Genomic DNA, 24,085 nt, shown 5'->3' with positions numbered 1-24,085 from the left:
TCCATCACAGCAATGTGATGGATGTTTATGTAAATTATGTTGTGTCTTGGGTCTATTTGTTTGTAATGTATGGCTGCAGAAACGGCATTTCGTTTGGACCTCAAGGGGTCCAAATGACAATAAATTGAATTGTATTGTATTGTATTGTAATTGTATTGTATTGATCCTCGCCATAGATATGTTGAAAGGGCACTTCTGGCGCAGTTAATGGCACTGTAACTAAGCCCCTCATCATAATGGAGGCCTGCCAGGAATTCCAGAACAGACGTTATGTTCATCGAACTGTAGGTGATGTTGTTTCTGTGACAATATATCTCCCATTTCCTGATGTATACCAGATATAGTTTTTTGGTGGACTGTCTGTGGCCCGCTGAGATAATGTTCAATGTTCGGTCCGCCAGTCCCAGTTGCAGTAGAGGTTTCTTTAGACTCTACAAATTGATAGGTCTGTTGTTTTTGACATGGATGGGTTCCCCTGTTACGGGATGAACCAATAATCTGGTTGTTTCAGGATGGTGATACATGGTTAAAACCCATGTCGAGTATCACAGGGAACCATGGTTAAGTAGGCCAATCGGCACTACCAATTAACAGACGCTGAGTCTTGTTGTATTTTTCGTAATACCCGACTGATGATGCAGAAAAGGAGGGAATGCATAGATAAACAATTGCCCCCTCAATGCAGTGAAAAGCATCTGTCCCTGCTGTCCCAGGGTCTGGTTCCCAAGAAACACCGTTTGGTAACTGGTGATTAAGTCTTATTTTATTGAATTTGCGTGACCTGATGTCTGTCACTGAATTTTGGGTTTTGTCACTCTGTAGTCTAACATGCTGGTGATTTATCCCAGAGCAGTACGACTTTAGGCCATAGAACGCACCCCACATTTCCAGGTAGTTTATGCCCAGTGTCTGTGATAATGATGCCTCCTGTGCCTTTCATCTACCTCCACAGATGGAGATGGAAATTGGTAGTACCCCAACCAAGCGCACTGGCATAAGTTTGTAGCACCACTAAGGGTTTGCTGATAACGATAGGGTTGGAACAATGCCGAATGTTATCCCTCCACCATTTTAATTCCATAAGCTTTGATTGGTGGCTTATTGGTCTGTCGAAATGACCAGTATTAACTTTGAGTGTTTGTATTTTTGCCCTTTGTAGATTTTTGGTAATACAAAGGTCCAAATTGTGTGGCTGGAAAGGCAGACATTATATGCCAATTACCCTTGCTACCAATCTGATAGATGGTTCACTGATGTCAGTGGGGTTGTTGCAGGCCTCAGTTAAGACTGTAGCCTTGTCCTTTGGTAAAGTCACCGACATGTGAGCTGTCAATAGTGAATCCCAAATAATTCATTATGTTGGTAGGCGTTAGTTTAGATTTAACTGGATGGATGATAACCCCAGTTTTCACCCAATTGTATGGTGGCTGTTACAGCTAGTTTGGCCAACTCCAAAGTTATGCCCACAATTAGTATGATCATATGATTATGTATTTGGTAGAGCTCTATACTGCCAGAGCTGCCCCATCCAGTTGAATTTTTTAAAATAATGTTTGTAATCAGTCCGTGTAGGCACTGAATAGTAAGCATCTTTTAGGTTGATGCTAGCCATGGAGTAGCCTTTGGAAATCAGTTCTTTAGCAGTTACCAGTTCCCATTTTGTACTGAATATATAGTACAATGTATTCAATTTGGTCAATTCGATGATGATGCGACTGTCGCCATCTATTTTGTTTTTGATAAAGATATAAGACACAAATTCCAGCCAATCGTGTTGGGTTTACCCATTACCCCTTTTGCACAATTCAATGGTATATCCCTGGATACTGCTTAGGATATAAGTGTCTGTAGTTGATATACACCATGTATCCAAAAGAGTGTAATCTCCCACCAATGTGTGTATTATCCACTCTTCCTATAATTTGTAAGGGACCAGACCCACCTACCTCCATTGTTACCAGTGGAAGTTTGCTTCTTCTGTGTGGTCTTCGTGGAGGTTGAGGCGCCGGTGTCTGGGTTTGGGGTTTGCGCATCTTCCAGGAAGGCCGGTCTGGGCTATGGTCTAAAAGACCGCTGTCCTGTATGCCCGGCCTCTGAGCATTCACCAGCTTCTCTTGTTCTGCTGGTGGGTGCATAAGGGTGCTGTCTTTGGCTGTAGGAGATCCTTAATGTTGTCGCCTTTATGAGCCCCAGGGCTTTCCTAAGTCCTGCTCCGACATGTTTCCAGATGCTATTTCCACGACTGGAACATTCAGGGATACGTAGTTTCCTGGTCCCAAGTATTTTTGCAGTGGTGTCCATCGTGGTCTGGCTGTATGTATTTGGACACCATGACCAGTAGATTTTGCCTTCCTGCACCTTCTGCACACTTGTAGTTTTGTTCGTCATAACCCCTCTTCAGGGTCAGCCCAGAATTGACCCCTCAGTACTCCCCTCTGACGAGGGAGATGCACTGTGCAGCCCTACGTAAGGTGCTGCTGTGGGTGTTTTTTATATCCCCACGGTGACTAGACTCCATCTCCCGGAGTCTGTCATGTTGGAGCTCTGCTCCATAAGCCGCTCCAACCAGCTCCAGCGCTCAAAGTCGCTGGCCGCTCGCGGCTGCTCAAAGTCGGACTCATCAGTCAACGACTCTTTTGGTTTTCTTCTTGCCTTCCCGCCCAGACGCAGTGTTTAATCTGGCCGGTGCGGGGGCTAAGTCGAGCACAGCTGTTCCCTTACGGGTGATTCCTGTGCCGCCGGCCGCTGCTGGCGTCCGCAACTCCGCGGTCTTCCCCCCGCCAGCTTTGTCGCAGCTCTGGTCGACTTCTTTGCCTTGTGCATATTTCCCCCACCTGTAGAACAGTATGGGAACAATAAAGACCGCAGTATCACTTACCTGCAGGTCCAGGCTTAAAACTTGCCGTTATGGGGGAACGTCCTTCCACCCCTCCTCCTGCCGTTTTGACTTGTCAAAGCCAACGGCTCCGTTCTGTATAGTCTCCCGCCCAGCCATGGTGTTTAATCTGGCCGGTGCGGGAGCGAAGTCGGGCACAGCTGTTCCTTTATGGGTGATTCCTGTGCCGCCTGCGGTTGTTTGCACAGCTCTCCGTGTTTCCCCACCTGTGAAACAGTATGGGGAGAATAAAGACCGCAGTTTCACTTACCTGCAGGTCCAGGTTTAAACTGTCGCTACGGGGGAACGTCGTTCCACTCCGCCTCCTGCCGTTTCGACTTGTCAAAGTCGACGGCCCCATTCTGAATAGTCTCCTGCCCGGCCGTGGTGTTCTGGCCGGCGCGGGACCAAAAGTCGGCACAGCTGACCCCACTTACGGGGCTTGTGCCTTCAGCTGCTGCTGGCTCCCGCAACTTCGCGGTCCTCCCCAGCCAGCTTCACTCGCAGCACTTGTGGACACTATTTTGTCCAGCTTCCCCCCGTGTAAAAACAGCGCGGGGACAAAAAACTACCGCAGAGTAAGTCACTTACCTGCAGGTCGCGGTTTCAAACTTACCGCTGCGGGGGAGCGCTCCACCCCGCCTGCCGTTTCGCAAGCGTGAAAGCGATATGACACGCATGCGTCCTGGCGGGGTTCTTCACGTAGTCACTCACGTGACTCCGAAGTAAAATTGTGTCTCCTGGGGCATTTTGGTGAATTGTGCTTTTTTAAAACCAATGTCAGGTAGCACCAGTTCCCCTTTCACGAGAGACCCAGTTTCAGTCAGAAGGGAGCAAGAAGTGAGGAACATGTGCGTCCGAAGCTGGAAAAGATTACACACGTTTGTGTGAGTTCTGCTGGAAGTTCCCGATCCAATTTAACAAAAGTCCCAGTTTCACCTAGAAATGATTGCTAATGTAATTCATTCCTGGTAAAGTTGATTTTGAATGGCAATGCTGAATAAAAACTAGTATAATTTTTCAGAAATTGTACATTTCACATTAGACTGCTAATTATATATTGCACGTATAACTGCATTTCAGTTTATAATTGTATGACTGATTGTGTGAGGTTGAGAAAGCTATAATTATAATCATAGCTTATTTCTGTTGCTCTCAATCTTCTACAGGTTTCAATTATTTATTACCAAGTTCTTTTTCTTATTATATTGAATGTTGCAGTATCAACAGCAAAATGATTGTTTTTACTTTTAATTCTCGCGAATGAAATCAGCAAACAAGAGCATCATCATTGAGGACTCTTGTTTATTACCTTTGAGTTTTGTACATGTCTTAAAGTGATTGGAAATTAAATGACAGCAATTTCCTTTAACACATAACACAGCACAGTGGCCTGGATATCTGGGCAAATTAGCCTTCTACCAATAAGTTAAAAATATTCTGCCATTACACTGAAGTTTTCAAGGCAAGCAAGTTTAAACAAGATGTGGATTTTTACGAAGTCATCCATGGGCATCAGTTATTCTCTTAAATATTCTCAGGGGTCCTGACTGGGTAGATGTGGAGAGGGTTCTTCATCTCGTGGCAGAAATAGGCTCAATGTTTTAAACAACAGGTTGGATATAATTCGACCGCCATTCAATCATTCTATCATTTACAAGGTTAATTCCCGGGATGGCGGGACTGTCATATGCTGAGAGAATGGAGCAGCTGGGCTTGTACACTCTGGAGTTTAGAAGGATGAGAGGGCATCTCATTGAAACATATAAGATTGTTAAGGGCTTGGACACGCTAGAGGCAGGAAACATGTTCCCGATGTAGGGGGAGTCCAGAACCGGGGCCACAGTTTAAGAATAAGGAGTAAGCCATTTAGAATGGAGACGAGGAAACACTTTTTCTCACAGAGAGTGGTGAGTCTGTGGAATTCTTTGCCTCAGAGGGCGGTGGAGGCAGGTTCTCTGGATGCTTTCAATAGAGAGCTAGATAGGGTTCTTAAAAATAGGGGATATGGGGAGAAGACAGGAACGGGGTACTGATTGGGGATGATCAGCCATGATCACATTGAATGGCGGTGCTGGCTCGAAGGGCCAAATGCTGCACCTATTGTCTATTGTCTATTGAAGGTTACTCAGACAAGTAGAACCCATGCAATGAACTTATATCGTTCTGGATTATAATGTATAAAAATTGAATGCTGACAATTTCTCAGATAGAACACGAAATGCTAGAAATACTCAGTGAGCTGGGAAACATTTACGAAGTGAGAACTTGAATTAATATTTTGATGAAGAAACAAGTAACAGTGGGTCAGGCAGCATATCTGGAGGGAATGGACAGGCAAGATTTTGTATCGGGACCTTCAGACTGAACCTGCTAGACTGAACCTGCTTATTTACTTCTGCTCTTTGTGCTTTAATTAACAGTTTGATGATGGTTCTGCTGAAAAGTCATTGACCTGAAAGGTTAACTGTTGCTCTTTTCACAGATGCTGCCTGGTCTGCTGAATACTTCCAGCATGTCTGTTTTTATTTCAGACTTGCCACAATTGCAGATTTTTATTTGGTTTTGCATTGACATATTTTCATATAGTTTCATCAAAGATGCTGTGTAATGATCTAATTATTGTAAGTGTCAACTGGACAAGCGCTCCGAGCGCCGGCCTACAACATCCTGAAGCCGCGGTCTCCGGTAGGAAAGTGCCGATTCGGGCACTCCAAGCCGCGGAGTGGGTTTGACCTTCCTGACGTCGAAGTTTCGATCATCCTGACGAGGGGGCCTGTACATATGGCCGTCTGTAACGGCTTATGGCCCCGACCATGGATGAACAAAGGAGGAGGACTGGCTGAACTTTGTTGCCTTCCACCACAGTGAAGAATGCTGTGGTGGATGTTTATGTTGAATTCTATTGTGCTTTGGGTGTTGTTTTTTTAAGTGTATTGCTGCATGGCAAATTCATTTCACTGTACCTTTGTTGGTGCATGTGACGAATAAATTTGACTTTGATAGCGAAGTGAAAAGTTTATACCCACGACATCAGTCTCTTATCCCCAAAACTGTTTTCACAACTGTTGACAAATGAGGGGTTGCTGCAATTATGCTCAATGTTACACCCTAACGGTTATAGCAAGATTAAAGGACCAGCTTGAATCTAAAGATAATTTTAATAATTATTTTACTACATCAAAAACTTAAAATTAAACCTGATTCAAATTTTTTTTTTTGAATGAAATAAATATAGCAGGTCCATGTTAAATTTATTTTCAGCAGTATTTTACTAAAATAAATACCTCCAGGGACCAATGTTAACACTGCGGGACAATATTTCTGGCACATTCCTCTTTCAAGACTTCCACTCTGTAGAACTGATCTCCCTCCGTATAAATATATGTCCATCATGTTTGGATATTGGCAGGGCAATGGGCTTTTTTTTCTGATTCTACAAACTGCTCCTCCATTTCCTTTGCAGTCTGTAAAAAGTTCAGACCTCTGGATTTTTACTGTTGGAGCCACTTCTTCAATGTGCTATTAAATATTTCCTGTTGTTTTGATACAGCCCATAGGGTGTTGCTTCTCTCAAACATTGATGTCAACACCTAAAAGTAGATTTAACTGTGAGCCCCACCCACAGGATGTCCGTTGTGGAGTCACCGCCTCAGAAGTAGATTTCCAAAGGCTCTTTTGTTTGTCCAGCCTCTGAAGCATAAAGTGTTTCAATAGAAGTTGATTTGTAATTCGTTTACCTGCTGAAAAGGTTGGTGTGAGATTTGGGGGATGTGCTTTATATCAAAAATGACCATGCTGCTAAAATTGGCTTGGAAAGAAATCACATTTTTAAATATGACCTCTGGCAGAACTAATTATCAGCATCTTTTTACCATTGATCAACCCATTAAGCAGCTGATTATTCTGACCTTTGTTTAGACTAATCCTGTTTTAATATATTGATGTTCAAAGAAGATCATCATTGACTAGTTTGTTGATGGAGGGCTTGGATTTTAGTCTGCACTGTTCCCTTAAAAATAGCCAGATAAGTACCAAACTGCAGTTTGACATTTTTTATTCTTGCTTTGTCAAATCCCACTCTGGTCTTTCTCCCATGACTCTGTAAACTCTTTCTTTACAATAACTCTTTGAGATCTGTGTTCCTTCAAGTCAGCAGACTAAAGGGCCTGTCCCACGAGCATGCGACTGCATGCGGCAAGCGCGACCAAACCGGAAGCGGGGGCCACGCGGAGGTCGAGTGATCCCCGTACAGGGCCGATCCCACCAGCATGCGACGAACGCGACCAAATCAGAAGCGGGGACCGCGCGAGTGACGTGAAGTTCGAGCGAAGTCCGCGGGAAGTTTGTGCGTGGCGTACGGCGTCAAGACGCTGCGTACGGCGTCAAGAGGCTGCGTATGCCCGTCGATGCGGTGCGTACAGCGTCGAGGCGGCTGCGGGCCGGTAGGCCGTTGCCGCACGGAATTTTTGAACACTGTCAGTTTTCCGGAGCCCCTCGCGATGTCGGGACCAGCTCCGCACAACTCCATACGGCTCCGGTGATCGAAGTGGGACCGGCCTCGTGAGGCCGTACTGCTCAAGCGACCACGTTAGGTCGCGCTTGCCGCATGCATGCGCATGCTTGTGGGACAGGCCATTTACTTGTCTCCAATGTCTCAATGAATCATTCCTTCATTGCTGGCTGTGTCTTCAAAGAATGATGGTACACCTAAAATATCCAAGACGCCTTATATTCAAAAAAGTCCATAAAATATGAGCAACGTTGGTACGGTATTTTAATTGTCTATCACAAGTTTAAAAAAGTGCTGGAGTAACTCAGCAGGTCAGGCAGCATCTTGAGATGTCCCTGCACCTCCTTCCTCACCAGGGTTCAGGGTCCTCAGCTGCCCTTCCAGGTGAGAGAGAGAGAGAGAGGGAGAGAGAGAGGTTCATGTGTACCTCCTTTAACCTCATCTACTGCATCTGGTTTTCCCGATATGGACTCCTTTACATTGGAACAAGTGTAGACTCGGCAACCGTTTCGCCGTACATTTGCACTCAGTCAGCCAAGGCCTGCACACTCTTTGCTAACAGGTTGCTAACCATTTTAACTCCCCTTCCCATTCCCTGATATTTCTCTCCTGGGCCTCCTCCATTGCCAGAGTGAGGTCACTGCAACATGGAGAAACAGCACCTCATATTCCTCTTGGGTAGCTAACAACCTAATGGGATAACCAACCTACAAACCCCTATCTCCCCTCCCCTTCCCCACACTATTTTATCTGTGCCCCACACGGACTCGCACCTATTGTTTCTCTTCATCTTCCCCTTCTACCTATATTCTTTCTTCTGGCTTCACAAGCACTCCTCTATCCTTATCTCATATTTGTTATCTTTTCAGCTCTGGCCTTTGTCCAACCATCTGCCTACTAACCCCCCTCACCTATGTCCATCTATCACTCAGTCTGAAGAAGGGTTTCGGCCCGAAACGTTGCCTATTTCCTTCGCTCCATAGATGCTGCTGCACCCACTGAGTTTCTCCAGCATCTTTGTCTACCTTCCATCTATCACTCGTCAGACTTAGTCCTACTCCCCCTCTCTTCCAGCAGTCTGAAGAATGGTCCCGATCTAAAACGCCACCTATCCATGTTCTCCAGAGATGCTGCCTCACCTGCTGCGTTACTCCAGCACTTTGTGTCTTTATTTGTAAACCAGCATCTGCAATTCCCTGTTTCTCCATCTCAAGAACATAGATAGGAGATGTTTCGGGTCAGGACCCTTTTTCAACCTGATTGTACTAGACGTTAGAGATACATCATGGAAACAGGCCCCACAGAGTCCACGTCAACCTGTGATCACCCCGTAAACTAGCACTATCATGGGGGGAAATGTACAATTTTACCGAAGCCAATTAACTGTACTACTTTGGAGAGTGGGAGGAAACTGGAGCACCCGGAGAAAACCCACGTGGTCACAGGAATAATATACAAACTCCATACAGACAGCACCCGTAGTCAGGATCGAACCTGGGTCTCTGGCACTGCAAGGCAGCAACAATGTCACTCTGCTGTCCTCATAGAGGGACAGATAGCTGGAAAAGAAGTGGGGATGGGCCAAAGCCTGGCAAGTGATAGGTGGTTATTAGTGAGGGAGGTCTGATTGGCAGATGGGTGGACAAAGGCTGGAGATGAAAAGGAGACAAAAGGCTGTCAGTTATGGAGAGGAGTGAAATGTAAAACTGATTGTAGTGGGGGAGAAAGTCACAAGAGTCTACAGCATTGCGAGGGACTAAAGCTATAAGTTTAATAGAGTCTGAAAAAGGGTCTCAACACTGAAACATCACCCATTCCTTCTCTTCAGAGATGCTGCCTGTCCCGCTGAGTTACTCCATCTTTTTGCGTCAATCTTAAGTTTAATAGACAGGCAGCAGTCATAGTTCACTTCAGTTAAGGACATTATTGAACTATAGGGTTTTCAGAATTGCTGAGCACATTTCATCCAAATATAGATTACCAGTCTTATCAAATCAAAGTTAGTAACTTGCTAACCTAGGATTCATACCCAGGATTTTTGGCTTGTAAGTCCAGTATCAAGTTATCTCTTTGGACAACATTATGTGTGTGTTGGGAGATATCTTCCACCATAAACATTTCTGAATATGTTTTAAAGGTTATTTAACATCTGAACAAAGTGTAAACATTGGACAATGTTAGTGGATGTAATCATATTTAAAATTCCAATGCAGCTAATATTACCTTGTAACATACCTTTAAGAAACTTATGTGCATTGTTGGGATGAATACAGACATACTTTGTTAAATTCCCATGATACACAATGAGTTGGTGTCCAGTAATATTCATAATGTGCTCAGGGTGGAAGCTTGTTTGCACTGAATTTCCTAATCGAACTCAAGGCAGTGGCTGGGAAATACAATTAACTAATATCATGATTCTGGGCTGGATGGGTGGCCTTGCAATTGTTATTTAGTGAATGCCCACATGTTAATAATGCCCAAGTGTCAAGCTCAGTGAAAACACCCACAACTACATCCTTTATAACACATACCAGTCTCATGAATGAAAACTGACCACTCAGCAATAGAGGAGAACACATTAGTTAAAATGTAGATTAAAATGTCATTAATATCTTTGAAAAAAAGAGGATGGCAGATGCCAACAGAAAATAACATATTTTAGTATGTTTTTAATTTTCTACTGAATTGAAGGTTGTGAGCTACTATCTATTACTCCACAGAATAGAGTGGTGGAACAATTCTCAATATTTATCCACACGACAAAAGGCCAGTGGCAAATGCAAAGCACAAACATAGCAGTCACATAGTCTGTGATTTGTCATTAAATCCTGGCACACCACATTAAATAGTGAAACCATAATCCGATCTCCCATAGCCGTCAGAATTCACAAAGAAGTGTCTCATTCACGCGTTTACAGTTACAGGGTCGAGGTTTCAATGACTTGATATTCTCTCTCTGCAGCAGACCCCCTCAGGGTTAAGGATAGCTTCACTTCTATTGCCTACTGACGGGGCTGATGTGGGATCCACATCAGAATTGGACAGAGACAGGGCAGGAGGAACCTGGTGGGCTGACGGTGCGGTTAGTGCCAGGAAGATTTGTTCCTTCCACTTTTTTCTATTGTGTTTCTGTTTGCTTCTGACAAAACTGCACAGCATCCGTTGCCAGCAAACTCTTGGTAGAAAACATTCATAATCCGACAAATGCAGAAAATAGTACGTAATCAAAATAGGTGGATGTGCTTTTATAATTTGAGGTATAATTTGGAGTATCTTTTGATCTTTCAAAAGTCCCCTGAATGTCAAAGTGAGAAAAGACTGCAAACAGGTACATTATTGTGGTAAATAAAATCATTTCAACAGCTCCCTTAATTTGGACCCATCAAAAATAAACAATAAGAAAAGCAGTTCTGAAACTGCTGGTGGGAAGTAACATAGGAAATCTCATGGTGTCTGTCTGAAATTTCACTTCCTATAACTAGGGTATAGTTTTAGCCTTTTTCAAATTTTGACTGGCCTATGGATCTCAGCATAGTGTTTATAAAGCAGATCTAGTGCTCTAAATGCCTAATTCACAGTAGAGAAACTTGACCAGGCCAATTTTCTTTTAGAGATACAGCATAGAAACAGATCCTTTGGCTCACTGAGTGCATGTCGAATATTGGTCACCTGTTTACACCAGTTCTATGTTATCTAACTTTCATATCCACTCCCTACACATTAGGGACAATTTTGCAGCGTTCAATTAAACTACAAACCTGGTTTGTTCATTTGGAATGTGGGAGGAAACCGGAGCACCAGGCTGAAACCTATGTGGTCACAGTGAGAACATGCAAACCCCACACAGACTGCACCCAAGATCAGGATCAAACCCGGTTCTCTGGCACTGTGAGGCAGCAGCTCCAAAAGCTGCGATACTGTGCTGTCCTAATTTTAACATCTGAATATGCATTTAAAACAGATTAGAATCAGCATGGAAACAGGCCCTTCGACTCAACTTGCCCATGCTGATCTACAGCTTTACAGCGCCAGAGACCTGGGTTCGATCCTAACCATGGGTGCTTGTCTGTACGTAGTTTGTACATTCTCCACGTGACCTGTGTGGGTTTTCTCCAAGATCTTCGATTTCCTCTCACACTCCAAAAACGTACAGGTTTGTAGGTTAATTGGCTTGGTGTAAATGTAAATTGTCCCTAGTGTGTGTGGGGTAGTGTTAATGTGCAGGTATCGCTGGTCGGTGCGGACTCAGTGAGCCGAAGGGACTGTTTCCGCGCTGTATCTTTAAACTAAACTAAACGCCTGTGGCCTTTCATATCTCTGCAAACCGTTCCAGTTTATGTACCTGTGACATGTGTAAGTGCCCTATAAATGTCATAATTGTTCCCATCGCTACCACATGCCCTGGCAGCTTGTTCCTTGTTCGCAACACCCTCGGTATGAAAAGGTTGCCCCTCAGGACCCTTTTAAATTTTCACCCTCTTTAAATGATGCCCTCTAGTTTTAGTTCCCACTACACTGGGGAAAATACTGTGGTTGTTAACCTGTTTAAGAAGGAACTGCAGATGCTGGAAAATCGAAGGTAGACAAAAATGCTGGAGAAACTCAGCGGGTGAGGCAGCATCTATGGAGCGAAGGAACGTTTCGGGTTGAGACCCTTCTTCAGACAGGTTAGACCCTTCTTCAGGTTCTTATGGTTGTTAACCTTATCTATGCCCCTCATGATCTTATAAACCTCTGAGTCAACTCTCAGCCTCCTATGCACCAGGAGAAAAAAAAATATTCCTATCCATTCTCTCAAAGCTCAAACTCACCAAACCTTGGTAATATCCCTGTAAATCCTTTTTGCATCCTTTCCAATTTAATGATATCCTTCCTGTATCAGGACGACCAGTACTGTACATAACACTATATTAGGAGTATTGCGTGCAGTTCTGGTCATCCCATTACAGAAAGGATGTGGATGCTTTGGAAAGGATGCAGTAGAAGTTTACCAGAATGATGCCTGAATTAGGTGGTCGGACAGACTTGGATTGTTTTCTCCGGAATGCTCGAGGTTGCAGGGAGACTTGATTGAAGAATATTAAATTATGAGAGAGGTAAATTGGGTGGACCGTCAGAATCTTTTTCTCAGGATGGAAATATCAAATACTTAATACTCAAATACAAAAGGCATCAGAGGTTATGGGGAGAAGGAAGGAGAATAGGGTTAGGAGGGAGCGATAGATCAGCCATGATTGAATGGCAGAGTAGACTTGAAGGGCCGAATGGCCTAATTCTACTCCTGACTTCACGACTGAAGGGCATAGCTTTAAGGTGAGAATGACTAAGTTTAAAGAAGATGTGCGGGGCAACTTTATTTTTACATGGAGGGTGTTGAGTGCCTGGAACGTGTTGCCGACAGTGGTGGTTGAGGCAGATACCATAGTGGCATTTAAAGGTGCGTGCATGCAGATAAGAGTTGGTCTTGGCATCATGTCCAGCACACACATTGTGGGCCAAAGGGCCTATTCATAAGTTGTACTGTTCTATGCTCTATGTGGCCTTAACAATGTCTTGTACAGGTGTAACGTGCGATTCCAATGCTTGTACCCAAATGCCTTAAATAATGAGCCAAGCATGTCAAATGCCTTCTACACCACACTGTCAACCTGCATGGTCACCTTCCTGGAACTATGTGTCTGCACCCCTGAGTCATTCTCTTCCACAACCCTCCCCAGGGCCCAACCATTTACTGTGCAAGTCCAGCCATGGCTTGGCCCACCAAAATATATCATCACTTTTATCTGAATTAAACTTCATCTCGGCCCATTGGCCCAGTTGATCTTGATCCGTTTGAATATTTAGATAACTTTTTTCACTGTCCACTATACCATAGCTTTTAATGTCATCCTCAAATGTACTATCTTGCCACTATATTCAATTACAAATCTTTAAAGTAAATAACCAGCAGTGGACTCAACACCAATCCCTGTGATAAATCACTTGTAATACACCTCCAGTCTGAAAAATAATCTTTTACCACCACCCTCTAATTTCCATCTATTTTATATGCAGTTGGCTAGCCTGCCTTGAATCCCATATGATCGAACCGTCTAGATGAAATGATCCTTGTCAAAGGCCTTGCTACAATTCATATTGACAACATCTAGCACTGCCTGTAAATAATCTTCTTGGTCACCTCTTCAAAAAAATCAATCAAATAGGTGAGATACGATTTCTTACACACAAAACCATGCTGACAATTCCTAATCTGAACTTGCCTTTCCAATGCATGTTGATCCTATCTCAGAATCCTTTCAAATAGTTTCCCAACCTCTGACTTAAGGCTCACCAATCGATAAGTTTCCAGGCTTTCCCTGCAGTTTTTCTAATATATAGTCACAATGTTAGCCATCTCCAGTCTTCCAGCATCTTCCAGGACAATCGATGATACAGAAATATCTCTTCAAAATATCACTGTCCCTAACTTACTTAGCAAAGCATGTCTTTCCCCATGGTGAATACAGGCGTGAAATACTCATTTAACTCCTGATCCATCTCCTGTGACTCCATACATAGACAACCCGGTTGATGTTTAAGTGGCCCTCTTCTCTCTCAATTTATTCTTTTTCCGTTAATATACTTGTAGAATCTCGATGGATTCACTTGTAACGTATCTCCCAAAGTTAACACGCCACCTTTTTATTTCCTGAATTGGTGATACGGGTGAGTCATAGTGAATAGAGTGATAGTATGGAAACAGGCTCTTCGGCGCAACTCGCACCACACCGGCCAACCATGTCGCAGCTTGCACTTGGTCCATATCCCTCCAAACCTGTCCTATCCATGTACCTGTCTAACTGTTTCTTAAACAATGGGATAGTCCCAGCCTCAACTACCTCCTCTGGCAGCTTATTCCATACACCCACCACCCTTTGTGTGAAAAAGTTACCCCTCGGATTCCTATTAAATCTTTTCCACTTCACCTTAAACCTATGTCCTCTGTTCCCCTACTCCGGGTAAAAGACTCTGTGCATCAACCCAATCTATTCCTCTCATGATTTTGTACACCTCTATAAGATCTCCTTTCATACTCCTGTGCTCCATGGAATAGAGACCCATCCTACTCAATCTCTCCCTGTTGTACGGGGGACTGGTTTAGAGGTGACACCGGGGGCGCGGCCCAGTTCGGATGATGACTGCACAAAGACAATAAAGTTCAAGTAAGCAAGACTGCTTTAATCGTCCATTATGTATAGTCCAGATAGAGACAGAACATAATGAAACATGGTCACACTCTCTAGTCCTGGCAACATCCTCGTAAATCTTTTCTGAACCCTTTCAAGCTTGACAATATCTTTCCTATAACATGGTGCCCAGGACTGAACTCAATATTCTAAATGCGGTCTCATCAACGTCTTATACAACTGCAACATGACCTCCCAACTTCTATACTAAATTCTCTGACTGACGAAGGCCAAAGTACCAAAAGCCTTTTTGACCACCTTATCTACCTGTGATTCGACCTTCAAGGAACCATGCACCTGTACTGCTAGATCTTTCTGCTTTACAACACTACCCAGAGGCCTACCATTTACTGTGTAGGTCCTGCCCTTGTTCGACGTCCCAAAATGCAACACCTCACACTTCTCTGTATTAAATTCCATCAACCATTCCTCCGCCCACCTGGCCAATCGATCCAGATCACAACCATCTTCACTATCTGCAAAACCACTAACTTTTGTATCATCAGCAAACTTGCTAATCTTGCCCTGTATGTTCTCATCCAAATCATTGATGTAGATGACAAACAGTAATGGGCCCAGCACCAAAACTTGAGGCACACCACTAGTCACAGCATCCAGTCTAAGAAGCAACCTTCCACTATTATCCTCTGCTTCCTTCCATGGAGCCAATTTGCTATTCATTCAGCTATCTCTCCTTGGATCCCATGCGATCCAACCTTCCAGAGCAGCCTTCCATGCGGAACCTTGTTGAACATCCATGTACCCAACAGCACTGCCCTCATCAATCTTTTTGGTCTCGTCTTCAAAAAAATCAATCAGATTTGTGAGACACGAACTCCCACGTACAAAACCATGCTGACTATCCCTAATCAGCGCTTGTCCATCGAAATGCCTGTATATCCTATCCCTCAGCTTACTCTCCAGTAACTTACCAACTACAGATGTTAAGCTCACTGGCCTATAGTTCCCAGCATTTTCCCTGCAGCCCATCTTGAAAAGAGGCACAACATTTGCCACCCTCCAGTCTTCCGGCACCTCTCCTGTATTTAAGGACGACTCGTAAATTTCAACCAGGGTTCCTGCAATTTCCTCTCTAGTTTCCCGCAATGTCCTCGGATATATATCAGGCCCTGGAAATTTGTCTCCCTTCAAACACGACAGTACCTTCAGTACTTCATCGACGGTAACCCTGATTGCTCTCAAGACATTTCCAGTGACTGCTCCAATTTCCTCCGTCCTACTGTCTTTCTCCTTGGTAAATACAGAGGAGAAATACTCATTTAGTACCTTGTAGCTCCACACAGAGGTGACCGCTTTGATTCCTGAGAGGTCCCAATCTCTCTCTCTGATTACCCTTTTCCCTCTTATGTGTATACATAAAAGCTTTTGGGGTCCTTAATGCTACCCACCAGAGCTATCTCCTGGCCCCATTTTACCCTTCTGATTTCCTTTTTTAGTTTACTCCTTAGTTCCCGAAACTCCTCCAGGGATGTACTTGATCCCAGCTGCCCATACCTGTCCCATGCATCCTTCTTGTTTTTGACTAACGTCTCAATTTCCCTCATCAGCCAAGCTTCCTTACATTTGTCTGCTTTGCCCTTCACTCTACGGGGACGTACATATCCTGAGCTTTCTTCAGTACACTTTTAAAACCATCCCACTTGGCCGATGTTCCTTTCCCCTCTAATATCCTGCTCCAGTCAACTTGAGCGAGACCATCTCTCATACCCTCAACGTTGGCCTTACCCCAGTTGAGCATTTCAACATGTAGACCCTCTCCGTCCCTATCCATAACTATCTTAAACGTAATCGAAGTGTGGTCACTGGTCCCAAAAGGCTCCTCCACACACACTTCATTAACTTGCCCTTCCCAATTTACCAATACTAGATCCAGCATTGCCCTCTCACGTGTGGGGGCCTCCACATACTGCTTAAGAAAACTCTCCTGAACACTTTTGATGAATTTAGTTTGAATGCTGCATTGTGTAGTCACAAATGTAGCAGAAAAGATAAGGGAAGAATACCAGTGGTGCTTTGCAGACATCTTTAAGCCCCTCGCCACCCGACTCCAATTTGAGCTTCCAACTTGCATTAAGAAGACTACTCTCATACCAGTACAGAATAAAACATCATCGTATGGGTTAACAACAACCATCATCTGGCTCTGACATCCACCATCATGATATGCTTTGAGAGGTTGGACATGGCACACATCAACTCCAGTCTCCCAGCCAACCTTGGTCCACTGCAGTTTGCCTACCTCCGGAACAGCTCCATGTCAGACGTCATCTCCCTGGCCCCACATTCATCTCTGGAATATCTGGAAAACAAGAACACCTATGTCAGACTCCTATTTATTGAGTATTGCTCCTACTTTCCCACCATAATTCCAACCAAATGCATTTCTAAACACGTGGACCTAGGACTCGTCACCTCCTTCTGCAACTGGGTCCTTGATTTCTTGACACAGTTTCTGAAATCAGTAGGGTAGGTGACAAAACATCCTCCACGATATTTCTCAACAGTTTTAGCCCATAACGCTGTGTTCTCTGCCCATTACCGTACTCCCTGTACACTCACGACTGTTCGGCCAGATTTTGAAGATTTGAAGGTGACGTGAGAAATGCTCAACTGGGGTAAGGCCAACGTTGAGGGTAGTGGGCCAGATCTCAAATAATGATTAGATTGAGTACAGGAAAGAGGTAGAGAGCTGAGTAACTTGGTATCAAGACAGCAGCCTCTCCCCCATGATAATCTTTGATCCAAAATGCCTTGTGCATTTATGTAAAAGATGTCTGTCTGTTTCCCGGACTTTGGAACTTTTGAGAAATTTTGTTGCCCTTTGCCGGAAAGGGAAACCTAGCTGCAGACATACCTTCATGCATGAACGATGTACATTAGGTACATCCACGTCAGGTGGCTCAGTGAGGTGATACTTTCCCTGGGAATAACATAATCAGGAGTCGCGGGGAGGGGAGTTCCCCCTTGGACAGCTTCTGCTTCCCCTCCCAAAAATTGCCCATGCAGTTCAATTGCTGGTGTTTTTTTTGCATTTTAATGCAGCTTAAAAATTGGCAAAGCAGAAGTGCAGACTTACTCGTGCGATGCAACCGGCTGCATGGGACTGAGGACCGAAGAAGACACCTCGTTGATGCAGTTATCCAACAGGTCGTACTCCTGCTTGCACTTTATCACCTTCATCACCATGTGACTTTGATCATCGGAGGTACAAAGCGGAACTAAGCGACAGAAAAAACGAACCTCGTCAAAAACTTGATTACAGCCTACGAAAATCATATTAAATCATCATTTGGCATCAGGTAACATTTCACCTAATCCCACTTAGTCTACTGTTATTTTAGTTTCTACTTTTTTATAGTGCAATGTCCAAAAACCTTAAAGATCTTTAGATCATTAAGAAAAAAATGAAATCCAAATAACAACACATATTTTTCAATTTCACCGATTTTATATGTGTGGCTCATAAATTTTGATATATAAACTAGATGTAGTTCAGTGCTACACGGCCGAGGCAAACTCCATGCTGAGGTGAGGATACAACCCACGTCACTGGGGATGTGAGGTAGCAGCATGACTGAACCTCTGATCAGAGAGTGACAGTACAAGAACTACAACTGTTCCCAGAGTCTCTGAGAAAAGAGGTCTCATGCTCATACATTTAGGCATGTATACTCGCGAGCATTTCCACACATTGGATGAAGCTGGGCTTGAGATAGATCGCTGCCACTCACTGTCAAAGCCGACAGACAAAATGTTGACTGTCACAGGCAATGCATGGGATTGAATTCCAGCAAGGAGTTAACACTGTCAGTCCACCATCGACTCCATCTACACTTCGTGCTGCCTCGGTAAACCAGTCAACATAATCAAGAACTTGGTCCATCTTGGTAATTCCTTCTTCTCCCCGCTCCAATCAGGCAAAAGTACAGAAGCTTGAAAGCACGTACCAGATGACTCAGGGGCAGCCCCCCCCCCCCCCCCCTCTGCTATCAGGCTTCTGGAAGTCCTTCCATAAGCTAAGGTACTGTCTGATTTATCTCTATCCCGTTGTGGACATTGGATTTTGACTCTGGAACCGCCCGATGTATCTTCCCCCTTGCTCTATTTATTGTACTTCAGTTTGACTTGACTTATTTATGGTACTATCTGATCTGAATGGATAGAATGCAAATCAAAGCTTTTCACTGTACCCAGGTACATGTGACAATAATAAATCTAAACGTAAATCTAAAGAAGGAATGGGGACAAGAAAAGATCAAAGGGAAAATAAATCTGTGTACACAACGTACAGGAATGCCAAATGTACAAGAAAGATCTCCCTGGCTTTTAATACCAGGCAGCTGGAATAAGCAGTTTGAGATAAGATGATGCAAGGTAACTGTTGAAAATATTTAATCAGCCACACCCCCACCCTGGTGATATTTATCTTCAAAAACAACTTTAACAGAGGCATAACAAACATTGAAAGAAACGTGACAGTGCACCACATTTGTGGTCCAATGCCCTACGTAAATAAGCAACAGGATGTGGGCTTGCACATCAGGTTCCTGATAATTTGGATTTAGTTGGTGGAAAAAAAACATGGAAATTAAATGCTGCTTTTGTGAAAACTAACCATGAGGCTAGTTGACCAAAACAGTGGAGGAACTTAACGGGTCAGGCAGCATCTGAGGAGGGAAATGGACAGGAAATGTCTCGGCTCAAGACCCTTCTTCAGACTGACTCCAATCAGAAACATTGCCTATCCATTCCCTCTCCAGATGCTGCCTGACCTGCTGAGATCAACCAGCACATTGTGTTTTTCTCAAGATTCTTGCTCAAGATCCTTTGGAAGAATGAAGAGGGATCTTATAAAAACATATAACATTCTTAAGGGATTAGACAGGGTAGATGCAGGCAAAATGTTCCCGATGTTGGTGGAGTACAGGACCAGAGGCCACAGTTTAAGAATAAGGGGTAGGCCATATAGGACTGAGATGAGGAAAAACTTTTCTCCCAGAGAATCTGTGGAATTCTCTGCCACTGAAAGCAGTGGAGGCCAATTCACTGGATGTTTTCAAGAGAGTTAGATCTAGCTCTGAGGGCTAAGGGAATCAAGGGATATGGGGAGATGGATATGGATGATCAGCCATGATCATATTGAATGACAGTCCTGGCTCGAAGGGCTGAATGGCCTACTCCTGCACTTATTTTCTATGTTTCAACCCAGCATCTGTAGTCTCTTGTGTCTCCATGAAGCTGGCGGATGGTTTAAGACCTAGCAGGTTCACTAACGGAATGTTGCAACTTGTGCCCTTGCAAGCGATGCTTATTTACCTCCTCTGGACTGGTTACAAAACTGCGGATGCTGCTGCCGGGGGAGATTTCGGGGACCAGAGATTGCACATTGCAAAGGAAGACCTATTGAAGGAACATGAATTAGAAAATGAGAAACCACACAAACAAAGCGAAGCACATATCAGATTTTTTGTATCAATGTCGATGGGTTGAATTTTGTGCAAAATGCTGGCAGCTGCATTTGGAAGCATTTCCCTGCACATGTCAGAACGTTCAGGGCTCCAGTGCTGATGTGCGAGAATGTGGAGGCGTCAAACTTGCTGCCAAGGACTGGGCTCCAGTGCTGGTCTCAACATTGTTGCAATTCTTCACCACTTAGAATGCAATTTTGCTTTGAGAATGGTTGCAAGGCACTGGCAATGTTTAAAAAAAACATTTTTCGTGTTGTTTTGCACATTTAAATTTAAATGTTTCCATCTTTTCTAAATACCAATAACTTAAGACATTTTTTGATTATATTTTACATAGTTTAGGAATGTTTCCGGATGTCAGGGTTTCCCAGTAAATCAGGTCAGATCACATGATTTATCCGGTGGTCAAAGTTCATTCCGATTATGTGTGTGCTCGCCCTGCCACTCATCCTATCCTCCTCCGGGTGATGGGACTTACTGAATTCCTGCCTGATAGTTATTCTTCAACAAACCCCAACAAATCAAATTCACTGGCCAATTGGTGTATTGAAGGATTTTGGTGTATGCAAATGTCCTGCTCTTCTTGCTTACAGACAGTGATCTAACTGGTTACGAAGGGGGGCTCGGGGGCAGAAATGCTTTGGACTATCCTAACAAAAATGAAAGATTAATTCTAAATAAACATGTTGACATCAACTTTAAAGTTGCAATGTTATCAGCACCGCACATACCAACACTGGGACAGAACAATGGGCACTTGGCCAGTATAACATCAGTCGAATAACATACAGTGCCCTCCATAATGTTTGGGACAAAGGCCCATCATTTATTTATTTGCCTCTGTACTCCACAATTTGAGATTTGTAATATAAATAAATCACATGTGGTTAAAGTGCACATTGTCTGATTTTATTAAAGGCTATTCTTACATATTTTGGTTTCATCATGTAGAAACTACAGCTGTGTTCAAATACATAGTCCCCCTATTTCAGGGCACCATAACATTTGGGACACATGGCTTCACAGGTGTTTATAATTGCTCAGGTGTGTTTAAATGCTGCCTTAATGTAGGTATAAGAGGGCTCTCAGTACATAATCTTTCCTCCAGTCTTTCCATCACTTTGGAAACTTTTATTACTGTTTATTAACATGAGAACCAAAGTTGTGCCAATGAAAGTCAAAGAAGCCATTATGAGACTGAGAAACAAGAATAAAACTGTTAGAGACATCAGCCAAACCTTAGGCTTACCAAAATCAACTGTTTGGAACATCATTAAGAAGAAAGAGAGCACTGGTGAGCTTACTAATCGCAAAGGGACTGGCAGGCCAAGGAAGACCTCCACAGCTGATGACAGAAGAATTCTTGCTATAATAAAGAAAAATCCCCAAACACCTTCTCTGACAGATCAGAAACACTCTTCAGGAGTCAGGTGTGGATTTGTCAATGACCACTGTCCACAGAAGACTTCATGAACAGAAATACAGAGGCTACACTGCACGATGCAAACCACTGGTTAGCCACAAAAATAGGATGGCCAGGTTAGTTTGTCAAGAAGTACTTAAAAGAACAACCACAGTTCTGGAAAAAAGGTCTAGTGGTCAGAAGATTAACTTATATCAGAGTGATGGTAAGAGCAAAGTATGGAGGTGAGAAGGAACTGCCCAAGATCCAAAGCATGCCACCTCATCTGTGAAACACAGTGGTGGGGGTGTTATGGCCTGGACATGTATGGCTGCTGAAGGCACTGGCTCACTTATCTTCATTGATGATACAACTGCTGATGGTAGTAGCCTCGCGAATTCTGAAGTGTATAGACACATCCCATCTGCTCAAGTTCAAACAAATGACTCAAAACGCATTGGCCAGCGGTTCATTCTACAGCAAGATAATGATCCCAAACATACTGCTAAAGCAACAAAGGAGTTTTTCAAAGCTAAAAAATGGTCAATTCCTGAGTGGCCAAGTCAATCACCTGATCTGAACCCAATTGAGCATTCCTTTTATATGGTGAAGAGAAAACTGAAGGGGACTAGCCCCCAAAACAAGCATAAGCTAAAGAGCATCACCGGAGAAGACACCCAGCAACTGGTGATGTCCATGAATCGCAGACTTCAAGCAGTCATTGCATGCAAAGGATCTGCAACAAAATACTAAACATGACTACTTTCATTTACATGACATTGCTGTGTCCCAAACATTATGGTGCCCTGAAATGGGGGAACTATGTATAAACACTACTGTAATTTCTACATGGTGAAACAAAAATGTATAAAAGTGCCCTTTATTAGAATCTGACAATGTGCACTTTAACCACATGTGATTTTTTTTCTATTACAAATCTCAATTTGTGGAGTACAGAGGCAAATAAATAAATGATGTGTCTTTGTCCCAAACATTATGGATGACACTGTAGTTCTATGCATTGGCATTAAGTGCACTCACCTGGCTGATTATTCCTCATGTCATCTTTCAACATTGTAGAAACCATTATAGACTGAGTATAAGGCTGAGTATATACGACCGGCTGTACCACCACTGGGTGAATCACTGGGTACAATGCTGAGGCTGGGATGGTTGACCGCGATAAGAGGTGGCTTGTCAGCACTGTGGAGTTGCTTAATGACATGCTGATAGGAGGTTGAGGTGACCTCTTGTTAGGTGAGCTGGAGCGAGATGTACTCATTGTAGGAGATGTGGAAGACAGCACAGTCAATGAGTAAGGCGAGGAAGGGGAACTTGACGTTCGCGGAGAATGTCTCTTGTTCAGTGAAAGATCTACTGGCTCGATTTGACCTCCATTAGCCTCGAGTGATTGAAAAAGTCCCGCGTGGGAGATAGGGTGCGTGGAGTAAATGATGCTGTGATTGTTCTCGGGTTTAAAATCATGCTTTAATCTGGCCATATACCCGTGTTGGAATGGCTGCAAGAGAAGGAAGGAAAATAATTAGCTACAGTCAAAACAGTTTTGAAATGACTCAAATGGCAACCTGCATAAATATAATGTGGAGAATTCATATCTCCAACGTCATCCATTCCACACCACTGCTCTTGGAGAAGGCTACTTGACAACTCCCTCAGTGGGCTGGGAGCTGATTTTGTTCCCCAGTTTGTCCACTACATTTCCCATTGACTTACGATGGAAGTGCAATGGGCAGGCTGAGGGTCTTATTAAATTTACATATAAAGGAATGTATCATGGTTTGAGGCGTGAAGAGACAGGCAAAGTCTGTTGGACAGAAAAGTCCAAAGTAGATTAACATTCCACACTTCTGTCTTAATTAACTATATAATTACTTTAAGATCAAATATAGATATTGTGAAAACTGCATGTGACTATAAAAGATATTCATGTATAATTTCCAAAAAATATTTAAAGTTGCTGCAACCAACAAACTACACATACTCGGCCAGCTGTAAACAGATTCTGCCCATCCTCCTATTTATAACACTTGTCGCCTTTATGTAACTTTAAGGTGCAGCAGTAACACCTGATTATTAGTTTGGTGGTTCTCATCTACATAAAACATATAAATATGTGATTACTACATGCATCCTTGTCCATAGTAAACAAGACTGAAAACAGTGAAATTCAACATTTATATTTTTAATAATTAAGAAATAAAGTGCAACATTCTGGGATCTATCTGCCCAAACTTCAAATAGATGTTGGTTGGCCCCTCGGGCGCATTACAAAAAGTGCTCCTCCATTGTGTGCCTAGCAGTGTTCATTAGGTCAACTGTAGAGAACGTTGGCGAGGAGCCCACCTTTCATCCAATATTCATAAGGCCACAGCAATGCTAGGAGGCATGTCCTCTCTCGATCTAGACCGTAGTTAACTGATAACCAATGAAGCGGTTGTGGAAAGGTGGTGTGTCTGGATTTCACAATGATGAGTTATTGTCATGCACGATTGTGAAATACATTCCGGGATCAAATGTTTAACAACTTTGATGGCATTGTCATTAACTGCAGAGCAT

General features: G+C 43.5%; 1 protein-coding gene across 9 annotated transcripts in view; it reads right to left on the bottom strand.

Moving 5' to 3' along the window:
• klf3 (Kruppel like factor 3) overlaps positions 1-24,085 on the bottom strand; it is a 101,330-nt gene that overhangs the window by 11,806 nt on the left and 65,439 nt on the right. For 8 of the 9 annotated variants that reach the window (XM_033026913.1, XM_033026921.1, XM_033026953.1 and 5 more), the window contains 4 exons: positions 22,550-23,027; positions 19,955-20,038; positions 17,715-17,856; positions 16,878-16,937 (listed from right to left, as the gene is read on the bottom strand). In XM_033026913.1, the coding sequence (XP_032882804.1) occupies positions 16,878-16,937; positions 17,715-17,856; positions 19,955-20,038; positions 22,550-23,027 (764 nt within the window). The remainder of the gene's footprint in view (positions 1-16,877; positions 16,938-17,714; positions 17,857-19,954; positions 20,039-22,549; positions 23,028-24,085) is intronic. The other variant, XM_033026974.1, reaches the window with a different exon arrangement.

This window comes from Amblyraja radiata, chromosome 1, assembly GCF_010909765.2.
Source record: "Amblyraja radiata isolate CabotCenter1 chromosome 1, sAmbRad1.1.pri, whole genome shotgun sequence".
In the NCBI taxonomy this organism is placed as follows: Eukaryota; Metazoa; Chordata; class Chondrichthyes; order Rajiformes; family Rajidae; genus Amblyraja; species Amblyraja radiata.
The sequence above is the reverse complement of the archived record's forward strand: the minus strand, read 5'-3'. Positions and strand labels throughout refer to the sequence as shown.